General features: G+C 40.6%; 1 protein-coding gene across 8 annotated transcripts in view; it reads left to right on the top strand.

Annotated features, from left to right (window-relative positions):
* FGGY (FGGY carbohydrate kinase domain containing) overlaps positions 1-12,144 on the top strand; it is a 389,879-nt gene that overhangs the window by 33,104 nt on the left and 344,631 nt on the right. For all 8 annotated transcript variants that reach the window (XR_012079073.1, XR_012079071.1, XR_012079072.1 and 5 more), the window contains exon 4: positions 4,391-4,542. Coding sequence is in view for 5 of the 8 variants with exons in the window: in XM_072974343.1 (XP_072830444.1) it covers positions 4,391-4,542 (152 nt within the window). In the remaining 3 variants the exon portion in view is untranslated. The remainder of the gene's footprint in view (positions 1-4,390; positions 4,543-12,144) is intronic.

The following is a 12,144-nucleotide window of genomic DNA, read 5'->3' as shown; positions in this document are numbered from 1 at the left end:
ATGGGTCTGAACCTGCAGACCTCAGTTCGGCAGCAGCAAGCACTCTTCAGTTACTAGATGTTGCCAGCTACGGAGCAGGCCACTGGGGGAGGCTGTCTGCACTTCCTTTGTTGGCTTGCTTCACGTGAAGGTTAGGTGATGGTCTGTGAGGGGTGCTGGGAGGAATTCTCATTTGGGTGGGATTTTAGATGCTAGTTAAGTTCCAAGGACTCTATGCCTTCTAATCTGCTGAAATGCATGGTTTTTAACTATGGTTGCCCATTAGAATCAACTGGGGAGCTTTTAAAGTGACCAGTTCATGAGCCTTACCCCCAAGGTTTATATTCAGTGGGCTTGGGGTTAGACCAGGACACTAGTGTTTTTAGAAAGTTTCCTCTGTAATTCCAGTATGTGGAGAATCCCTGGGTGCAGATGAATGGACAGCTAAAATATTAGGAGCAGGAACATTAGAAGCAGAGGAAGAGTTCTCTATTAAACCTGCCCATACATGCACACTCTTGGATGCCATCTTTTTCTCACTGTAGGTAGAATTGCCTCCTGTTAACAGCTCTTCTATTAAAAGGATAGCTAGGTTACAACCCTAAGTATAAGCACTGAAAAATTTTACTTTACCTAAAAGTTTAAAATGTACCCATTCATCAGATGCATCCAGCTGCAGGTGCCCCTCACTGGTTTCTTGCCTTTCAGCAGGTTCTATTAAGGTTAGGTGTTTTTATTTGAAATGGATTAGCTTGTGCTAGAAAATGAAATTTGAATTTTGAGGGTGAGTTAAAGGATCTTTCAGGACTTCTGCCTACCTGAAAGTGACCAGTTCTTGATTGGTTAATTGGAGTAATTCATGAGGAGCAGGGAGTAGGATCAGGGAATTAACCATCACCATTAAAACCAAACTCACAAGACTGACAAAACTTACCATCTTTAAGATGATAGCCAAAAAAATGAAAAAAAAATCTCAAGTAAATTAAGTACAATAGTTTAAGAACACTGATTTACAGGATAAAATAGTCTCATTGTTAGCCTTTTCTTATTTTGTCTTTCTTCCTTTGAAGATTAGATCAGCACTGGGTTGGACATTGGTGCCATTGCTGTATGTGTCCTACCTCTGCAAACTCAGACTGTAAATCTGGTTGAATCATTCCAGCCACAGGCGCTCTTGGGAGGGAGAGGGAACAAGGGTGGTAATTTAGGGTCAGGGAGGAAGTGACTACCTAGGCTGCTCTGCAGCAGAAACCTAATATATTTAGATGGTTTTGCTGAATTATAGTCATTTCCTCCAAGTATCCCTGGAACGCCTCCTGTGGGATATTCACAGTATTAATTGAATGAACACATGGGTGAATAATCTGCCCTAAGGTAGACTGGCTATGTATCCCAACTTCTGCTCTACCAGATTGTTTCCACTTCTCTTAAAATATGACACCTCCTTGGGTCTGTGCTCTGTTTCACGTGTGATCTCTATTGGGTGACTCCTGCCCCTTCACTCTGTCTTCACCTGGCTCACCAGCAGCCAGTCATTTTCAGAACTAATCTAAAGCTTTCCTGCCTCTTGGATGTTCTTTGTGCAGCCTCAGGCTCCACTCACTGGGATTTTCTCCATGCTTCTCCTCCTCTGGATGTTCAGGATTCTGACAGTCATCATCATCACACCCGACAGACTGCTTTTTTCCACTTAACCACATGCTCCATGGGAGAGAGACTGTAGCACCTTCTTGATATCCCAGCACCGTGCCTGGCATGTAGCAGGTGCTCAATAAAAGAGTAAATGAACTTTCAGTGGAGTCATTTATTTGTGATTTTCTGCAAGAACTGGAAAAAAAAAGATGAGCTTCCAGATTATTGTCTATAATGAACATTATTAATGAATAATCATAATAAAGATAATAAAGTAATTGATTCTGCACAATTCTCTTTGTGTCATCCTGAGAGCCTCTACATGTAGAGGCAGTAGTAGCTGATCAGTCTGTCTTTATAGTTGAAAGTTTAGCAACAGATGTTTTTGTCTTGAAGCAGTGGCAGATACATTCTGTACAATATTTAAGAAGTGATACTGATACTGTCCCCCCATGTGTGTGTGTTTGCACATCTGCATGTGTGCCTACACACCCACATTCTGATTCCATGATGCTTCTGGAATGGAACCTGGACTCAGTATTTGTAAAGCTGTCCCAGGAGAAACCAGAGGTTTAAGCACTTTCGTTATACAGTAGAATCAGCTGTTTTAAGAAAGTCTTAGACATACCTATGGAAGGTTTCAGGTACTTTCCCTTATTTTCAAAGTGTTACTATTTTTTGAGGAGTTTTGGAGGGACCTGAAATCTCTTCAGGTAGGCAAACCAGTGACTGAGTTCTTGACTCATTATGATGATGAGGATCTAATTTTTTTATTATTTATTTTTATTGACATATTGGCAGTTTACAATGTGTCAGTTTCTGGTGTACAGCGTAATGTTTCAGTTGTATGTATACATACATATATTCATTTTCATATTCTTTTCCATTATAGTTTACCACAAAATATTGAATGTAGTTACCTGTGCTATACAGAAAAAACTTACTGTTTATCCATTTTATGTATAGTAGTTAGTACCTGCAGATCTCAAACTGATGATCTAATTTAGACCTAGATGTCTTAGGTTGATGTTTTTTCTGTAAGTTTTAAAAATTCTTTTTCAAAGATATGCAAGAGTAAGGAAAATAAGATAGCCACCTCTTCAGTACATGCTACTGAGGATAAACAGGTGAAGTTTTGCTATATTTGCCATAAGTCCTATTTTTTTTAAAAAAGAATCACTTGAAGCTTCAGTCCCTGCCTTCCCCCTCCCCCACCCCTCTGCCCAGCAGGTGACCTCTCTGCTGTAGTCCGTGTTCACAAACACATTTCTTCTGTGCTTCTACCACATGTGTGTACACTAGCAACAACAAACAATATATATGGTGTTTAAAAATATCCCAGTTGGTGTCATTATTCATGTTAACATGTGTAGCTCAAGTTTAAATTTGTTTTAATTTATTTATCTATCCTCTGCATGGATCTACTCTCAAAGCACACTTTGTGCTTTTCCCAGCTGTGAGTTAGCAGGCATGTCTTTAGCCTTGGAGTCAATTTGTCATTGAGAATGGCCTAGATCTCAAAGTTGTTTTGAGGATTAAATGAGATAATGTGTGTACAGTGTTTAGCACAGGGCTGGGGACACACACACACACACACACACACATACACGGCATTATAAACACTTGTTCTTAGCAAAATTATATAATTGCTGTAATTATTTTGCCAACAAATAATCTGTGGAGTACCTGGCTCAATTACTCTTGGATCCCTTTTATCTTTCCTGTTTATAATCTCCCAGGTATGTTCATTGCTTTTCTCTGCATTTTGCCATCCAAGGAAGCAGAGGGCTGTAAAAAGAATGCTGGTTTGGCCATCAGTGTGTGATGCATTAGGAAAGGCTGGGGAAGGGGTAGAGGAGTGATTGGTTCCCGTGTGGCTGCAGGATGGTAGAGGTAGGATGTGAGGGGCACTGTGCATGCTCCTTTTCTAGCTGGTTTTAAATTCTGATTTCTGTGATTTATTTCTCTAAAGGGCCTACTAAGTGACAGGTACATGCCATATCCCATATGCACATTATCTCTTGTTCAATGAATGAAAAGTCCCAATTAATCCTTGTATGCTACTAGGTGCTGTTATCCCCATTTTATAGATAGGCTAAGAAAAATTAGATAACTTTCTCAATATCACTGCCTATACTGAAAGAGCATTTCCCATCAGGTCTGCCTTGTTCCAAAATGGAAAAAAATTCCAAGACTTCCTGCTCCACCAAACAAACCAAAAGAGGGAGGATAAAGCACTTAAATTAACTAATTTTAATTAAAGTGCCTAGAGGAAGTGGGAATATAAGCAGATAAAAGTCGTTGTGTAGATGTGTATGGTGTATTACACCACTGAAATACTTGTCCATATTTAAAGGAGACATCCCTTAAAAAGCTGAAGTATTGTTTTAGGCTTATTTCAGAAGCTCTTTTCTTAAGTATATACCCAGTAAAGTTTTTCTAGAATAGAAGGGAAAGGAAAGGAGGGGGAAAAGTTGAGAGAATGAATAACAATACAATTAATAGAGTGAATGATAATATAATTAACCAGTGGACCTTGACTTGTTTTTGGAGGAGACCCTGGGACTGTATTCAAAGAGCACATCTCTTGAGGGGAAATTCGAGGTTTGGGTAGAATGTACTAGTCAGTGTTGGAGGTGGCCCTTTCACTTGTTCGTTGTTGATGTATGAACTTATGTACATACTTGTGCAGGTCTCTGCACTTGGGAATATGTAAATGCCCCCTTGACTTACAGGGGTAAGGATGCGCCTGTGTCCTCATCTCCCCTGTTTTTTCTAGGGAATTCACATCAAAACATCATCATGTGGCTGGACCACCGGGCGGTCAGTCAGGTCCACAGGATCAATGAAACCAAGCACAGCGTCCTGCAGTACGTCGGGGGCGTGATGTCTGTGGAAATGCAGGCCCCGAAGCTTCTGTGGCTAAAAGAGGTAAGTGCAAAGGGTTGAGGAGGGATTGCTAATAATAGCAGAGGATTCCATCTATTGAATCTATTGGTACCAGGCACCCTGCTGAAGTCTGGAATGTTTGATTTTTCCAGCAAGTCTCTGAGGAAGTTTGTTCCCTCTTTATTGTTTAGGTCATAGTTAAATCATTGTGCTTTTATATACTTAACTCATGCAAGTCACTGCGATGAGTATTTGACACAGATTATCTCTCTGAATCTTAGCAGCAACCTGATAAAGTAGTTTTTTTCCTTTTGTCTGTTTTGTGAAAGCTAAAGTTAATAAGAGATTTGTCAACTCACCCAAAGTGACTCAATAAGTATACAGCAGAACCAGGATTTGGATCTAAAAATGGCTGATTCCAAAATTGGTTCTCTTAATATCCAGTACTGTACCAAAGTTCAGAGAGGTTAATTACCATTCCAATTAGAAAGCGGCAGAACTTTCTCTGACCAGAACCTTCTTTCTCTGCATACTTGTAGTCCCCAGTGAGTAATCTTTGTCCTTGGTAGCATTTTAAGGAAAACCTTTCTCATCTCACCTGAACTTGAGTTTCCATGTCCTTGTGTGATAAGGTGATCTCTGGACAGAGCACTTGCAGGTGGTTCCCATTTCCAGATGTTAGGATTATTTATGAAGTGAGGAGAATGGTGATGTCAGCTTCTTGGTTCACAGTAGAGATGGATGTGTGAGAAAGTTCAAGTCTTCTGGGAACTCAGGGACTTGAAAACCCCTAGGTGGTCTGGTGAGGAGGGACTCCATCTAATGGTGAGACCCAGCGTGATTCATTTACTGGCTTTGAGGTTTCAGGTGGGCTGAGTCTTCAATTTCACAGGTGTGGGCTAGGGCTGGGGGAAGCACCCTTGTGCTGAGGTGTTTGTGGATTGCCACCATGGGGCGGAAGAGAGATAAGCAAAACGGGCATCAATAATCAAGGCAGGCTTGGCTTTTATTTGTTTAGTATATTGAGCTATTTTGCGAGTTTTAATTTGCAGGAAGATTTCTATACGTGTGGAGAGTTAGGAAACATAGAGTGTTTTAGGAATTGGGGATTTCAGGATCCTAATTCTGACTCTACTAACATCACGCTGTATGACTTGGGAAGGCAGCTGTGCTCACCACTATACCACCAACACCTCACACTCACACACTGTGTGACTTTGGGCAAAGCAATTCTCACACCAGGCCTCACTCTTTCCATGTATAAAGTGAGAGGGTTGCACTGGATCCATTTGAAAGCTTGATCCAAAAACACCCTGAAATACATATCAGAGTATAGAAGTGCTCTGCACTGCCTCCACTCTTGTGTTCTATAGGCTTTGAATGATTTAATCCTAACAAGCTCTGCCTAGTAGATTGCGTGGGAAACTGAGGCTGAGAGAGAAGGTTATATGATTTTCCCAGATGATAGAGCCAGAATTTAAACCTGTATCTACTGTTCTCCAAATCCCAGCTCATCCCGTTAGTTATGCAATATTAAAATCCTTCTGTAAAGCATGTACCTCAGGAAGGACCAGGAACAAGGGTGGTGGTATTCTTCAGGTCAGTCTAAATATGGTGCAAAAGAACAAATGGGTTGGATATATCACCCTTCTTGGCCACAGGTAAGGAAGAGCTATTCTGAATTAAGTGAGGATGGGGCAGGTGGTCACTGGTACAGTATCAGAGTCTTATTGAGCACCTGCTTCATACCCAGCTCTGGGCTGTATATCCCAGGAGATCTAAATATACATCCAGTATGAACCTGTCAGGATATTTACCTGTGCACCTGAGATCACCTGTACTAAATAAAGCCATAGAAAATAATTAAGTTCTCGATTTAGTGGCAGTGATTATAACCTAAGACTGACTATCCATTCATCCATCTATCTAATCAATTCCATTTCAGAATTTGCGGAATAAGGCTCTAAACAGTGCCTCACTATATATCCTATATTTAACTACCTGAAGGTTGAGCCTCAGATCTGTTTTTAAAATTTTTTAAAATTTATTTTTATCTTTTGATAAGCATGCACAAGAATCCTTGCTGAGAATTCCTTTGGTTTTACTGTGATTGCAAGTTCAAAATCCAAGCTACTTCTAAAATCAGTTTTCACGTCTTCTCCTTAAAGCCTGCCAGTATGGCTTATGGCTCACAAACTTTAATGTGTAAATGAATCACCTGGAGATCTTGTTAAACTGCAGATTCTGATTTAGTAGCCAGGCAGTGGGAACTGAGAATTTGCGTTTCTAACAAGCTCCCAGGTGATGCTGATGTTGCTGGCCTGCAGACTTACAAAACCACTTTCAATGCTAAAGGCTTGTATCTTGAAAACATCCATCTGTGGAGAATTAGGAAACAGTACATTCTTTTTAGAGGGGTTATGGGAAACTGAGGCCCAGAAAAGTACGTCAGGTTGAATAGCTGTTCAACAGCACGTTCAAAGTCAGAACCTGAGGCTCTGTGCTAAGTTCAGTGGGCTGCCATGTTTACTCTTTATTCTTTAATTTGCCAAATCTTAACTAAAGTCCTGCTTTGAACCAGCAGTATGGTCAGGCACTGGGGACATGGGCATGAAGAGGACTCATCTTTACCCTTGAGAGGCACAGTGTCCCCTGGGGACAATGTTGGGGGGAACATAAGGTGTAGAGACACATAGAGCCAGAGCCATCAGAAGATGAACTAAGCACAGGAAAATGCAAAGTGCTTTGGGGGAAAATAATTTGCTTTCTGGACAAGTTACTTGAGATGATCCTCAAGATGTTACAGGAAAAATGGGGTGAGAGAAAATTGCCGTGTCCCAGGTCTCAGTTGAGTCCCTAGGATGCACCCTGTCAAGTGAGCATCCCTGGCTTTGGGTAGGAAAGAATTTAAGAGTGAGCCATAGTTGAGTGAAAGTAGATTTATTCAAAGAAATACATACTCCATAAGCAGAATGTGGGCTATCTTAGGAGGGAAAGCAGCCATGAGGTACAGGGTTGTTAGTCTTTATGGACTCAGTAACTTCATATGCTAACAAGTGGGAGGATTATTCCAGCTACTTTGGGGAAGGGGACAATTCCCAGGAGTTGGGCCACCACCCATTTTTGGACCTTTTGTGGTGACCCTGGGAACTGTCATGGTGCCTGTAGGAGTGCCATTTACCATGCTAATGTATTACAATGAACATATAATGAACCTCAAGGTCTGCTAGAAGTCAAATCTCCTGCCATCTCGGGCCTCAGCGTCTGCTGGGAATTGAATCTTCTGCCATCTTGGTGCTAATTGCTGTGTCATTCTTGTAATGGTTGTGCCCTGCCCCCATACCTCCTGTCTCAAAGATACAAGCGGAGATTTTGCCTAGTAGGGAAGAAGACAGAAAGGATATTCTAGAGAGACCGTGGTTCATTATGGTAAGGCTGTTGGTTCCAGGACAAGAGCCTGGGATACCTCCGTGAGTGTAGTTGGGAAGAAGGCCGGGTGAGTACCCCAGGCTCAGTTTGTTAAAGGCTTATTTGGTGATAGAGATTAGTTGATGGTTGTTAGTCCAGGGGGAATTGTCTTAAATATCTTTGGCTTGAAGGGTAAAGCAATTGGATTAGGGATGAGACAGTGTGTATGGGAGGGAGTAAGAATCAGTTTTCTTACTTTCCTGATTACAGCACTTAGTTGGCCTTTCTTTGCTCTTAGGATAAACTCTAAAATTTGTAACATGGCTCAGAAGATGGTATATGATGTCATTTCCCCACCCTTCCCCTCTGCTTACAGTGTGTCCCTCATTTTGCTCACTCTGATCCATCCACGGGGACCCACTCAGGTGCCTCAAACACACCAGCTCTTTGCTACCTCGGTGTCTTGACTAGGGGATGGCAGAACAAGGTTGTGGGCTAGATCTGGCCTGCAGCCTGTTTTGGGGTGTCCTGGGAGCTAAAAATGGGTTTTACACTTTCAGATTTTTGAAAAAGAATCAAAAGAAGAGTAATATTTTGTGACTTGTAAAAATGATATAAAATTAAAATGTTAGTGGCCATAAATAGAGTTTTATTGAAACCCAGCCACACTCATTCATTTATGTACTGTCTATGGTGCTTTCCCACTGCAGTGGCAGAGCTGTGCTTTTGAGAAGGACTGCATGGCCTGCAAAGCTGAAAATATTTAATCTCTGGACTGTTAGAGAAAATGTTTGCTGACCCCTGGTCTTGACTATGCTGTGATGCTGTGCCTTCTGCTTGAATGTTCTTCCTTCTACTCACCATTGATTCTAACTCATCATGTAGGTCTCAGCTTTATTGTCACATCCATAGAAAAGCCTTTCCTGACTCTCAAATAAATCAGAGGCCTCTTGTCATTGTACTCTTTACTTTACTTCATTGAATCTTTCATAAATTGTAATGATACGACAATTTGTATAATGATTTGTGTAAAGCTCTCTCCCTCCAACCCTTGTAATCCACAGGAGGATGGAGATTATATCCATTTTGTTCATTGTTGTGTCTCTATCCATAATCAAATGCCTGGCACATAATAGACACTCAATAAATAGTTTTTGAATGATTTGAGTGGCCTAATGAGGGGCTATTGCAGTTCTCCAGGTGAGAAGTGATGAGACCTGAATTAGGAGAGGAGATGGGTTCCAGCATTGTTGGGAGTTGACGTCAGCAGGACATTGAGGCTGATTGGCCATGCGCAGTGAGCTAGATGGAGGTGTCAGAGCTGACCGCTCATTTCAATATTGCTGTCATTCATGTGCTCCTTGTCCTTAGCCTGGGATCAGATGTCAGAAGGGGTTGGACAGAATTTGGAGTTCAGACTTCCCCACAGACAGAAATGATGTCCTAGGACCACTGTAGCTCTTGGGCAAAGTCACTTGGGTCCTAGTTCTGCAATATGGAATTTTAATCATGTCCTTTAACATTTAAGGTTTATGTGTTTTAGGTTGATGTATGTCTCCTTAATAAGAATTGTTAGATAAAAGGAAAAATGCCATTTGAATTTTTCATAACCCCCAGCAGTCTGGCTTTTCCATTTGGTCTCAATGATTCTGACTCTCATCTTAATGAAGGCCAAATGTAAATTAAATTCTGTCAGGCTGGAACAGCTGGAGTCTCCTATCTTTATAAACATGAAACTTTGTAGGGTAACAAGGTGCAGACTGAGGAAGGTCAGAAAAGTTAATGGGCTGATGCCAATCCTGACAGCTCAATGTTAATGGAAGATAATTAACTGGCTTGTAGGGTATGCATGGAGATACTCCAATCTGTCTTTTAACACATTTCCTCTTTTTGCCATTGTCAGCAGAGCAGAAAGCTAATCATTTTATAGTTTGCAATTTTCATTGTTCATTCCAAAGGTCTGGAACCAACTGGCTGGAATGTCAGAGGATTTCTTTGATGGGTTTAGAAAATATTTGTGCCCTTTTCACATCCCTAGTCCATGCCCGTCTGCTTCTGTTTCCCTGATAACATATTGGGAAAATGAGTAAATGATTCTGATTGGTTCTAATTTACTTTTTCCTGTGTATGTAGATTCTTGGGAGGAACCTGGGAGTTTGGATGCCCAGAGAAGTGGCTTGATAACTTCCTGCTACCTATGGAAGATATCAGTTGAATACTTTGCAATAGGAACTATTGAAAAGAAAACTCTATTAGACTTTAGGAAATCCTGGTTCTCGTTCCTTCTGTACAATGAAGGGCTTGCTCTAGCTCATTTTTAGTGCCTTGACTGGCCTTACTTGTTCATTCTTCTTGATGATACAGTATCATTTATTCTCTTTAGGTTTCTCATCTTTAAACTTTATGAAAGATAAACAGTGTAAGTTCCTTTCTTGTAAATTCACCATATCTTTTCTGATGGCATATGGTGGAAACTTCATTCTTTCTCTGTTATTTACTCTGGCTTTAAATTCCATTCATAGTCTGATATAATAATATCTGGTCTGATATTATTTATCAGATCATAACAATAGAACTTAATACAAGGTAATGAGGAACTTTAGAAGATAGAACACTGTTCTGTAACAACAAAAAAAAAGTACAGGATTTGAAGACAAACACACTTGCATCTAAATCTTTCTCCACTGTTTACCAATTTTGCAACCTTAGGCTGTATCAACTTCTCTGAGTCTCATCATGCTTAGCTGCACAATGATGTTAATAATATCAGCCTTGTAGAATTATTGTAATTTAGTCAGATGTTTATAAAATATCTCATACAGTAGATATTCAAATAGTAGTTTAATTCTCACTTCCATTGTGTTTAAAAATTTTTATGTCTACTGATGGGCTTGCCAGTAACATCCTACCGTCAATCTAGAGAATTTTAAACACTAGAATATCTTATTTCATGTATTTGGCTACAATGAGTGGTATGTTTTTCCTGTTTGAATAGTAGCTAGGGAAAGCATCAAAAAATGACCACAAAGTTGTCAGAGACAATCACAGAAAATAGACAGTAGAAGAGTATAAAACATGCTTTTAGAGTTGTTCATTTATTTGAATCATCCACATCCTGTGTGTAATACCTGTACCAGAAGGCAGTTAGCTTTGAGCTGCAAAACAGATCAATTTACTGAATACCCGCTACTCGTTTCCCCTAAAATTCACCGATGCTTTCAGTCCCAGAATTATTTTATTCCACAAGCATTATTTTATTTAATCTTTATACTAGTCTTGTGGGATAGATATTCTCTCTTTTTATAAGTGAGGAAACTGAGGCTCAAAAAAGTGAAATGGCTTACTCCTAGTCTCATACCATATAAGTATACGTACCTCAAGGCATCAAGGGCCATACAACAGCTCCATCCCCATCCGCCTCCTAGCAGGATCTGTGCAGTTCACTCTGGGAACCCAGAGGTGGTCTCTGCCTTCAGTAAATTACAGTGTTACTGGACTAAGCAATAAGAACATAATAAGGAAACAGATGAAAACAGTAGCTAAAGTGTGTCTTGTGCCTGTTATATTTATAGCACTTTTCTAAGCATTTTTATCCGTGTTAAACTCATCTAATCCCCACAACCACCCTATGAAGTAAGTCTCATCTTTTACAGATGACAAAAGAGCCTCAGAGATGTTAAACAGCTTGCCTAAGATTATTCAGCTAATAAGTGGCAAAACTAGGGTTTGAACCGTAGCATTTCAGACCTGCAGTATGAGTTTATCACCATTTCACTCTAGCGCCTCTTCAAGTGTTTGCCTTGCAGGGTTTGAATAAACTAGTTTAGGGAAGAGACTTGTAAGCAACAGCTTCAGGAGAATCTGAGGCTGGGAACTGTGGGTGGTGGGTTCATCTTTTTCATTTGGAAAGTATTAGTTGAGTGTCTCCTACGTGATGGGCACTATGTTGGGCACTGGGGATGCCAAAATGAGCAAGACAGATGAGTGCCCTGGGTAGGTTTCTGGGAACTTAGACTCTAGTGGAGCGAGGGAGAAAATAGACAAGAGGCAAATATATATACGGAGTGGTTTTGCTTTCTGGAAAAGGCTATGAAGGAAAAATGCACTTGAACAGAACTGGCATAGCTAGTGTGTTCTCTTGGGAGGTTTTGGTTGACAAGAATGATGAGATTTTCAGGAAGAGGGAGCAGCAGATTCACTGAGGGGAGGAAAGCACCTGTGAGATCAGCATAGGAG

Source organism: Vicugna pacos, chromosome 13 (genome assembly GCF_048564905.1).
Source record: "Vicugna pacos chromosome 13, VicPac4, whole genome shotgun sequence".
Taxonomy (NCBI): Eukaryota; Metazoa; Chordata; class Mammalia; order Artiodactyla; family Camelidae; genus Vicugna; species Vicugna pacos.
The sequence above is the reverse complement of the archived record's forward strand: the minus strand, read 5'-3'. Positions and strand labels throughout refer to the sequence as shown.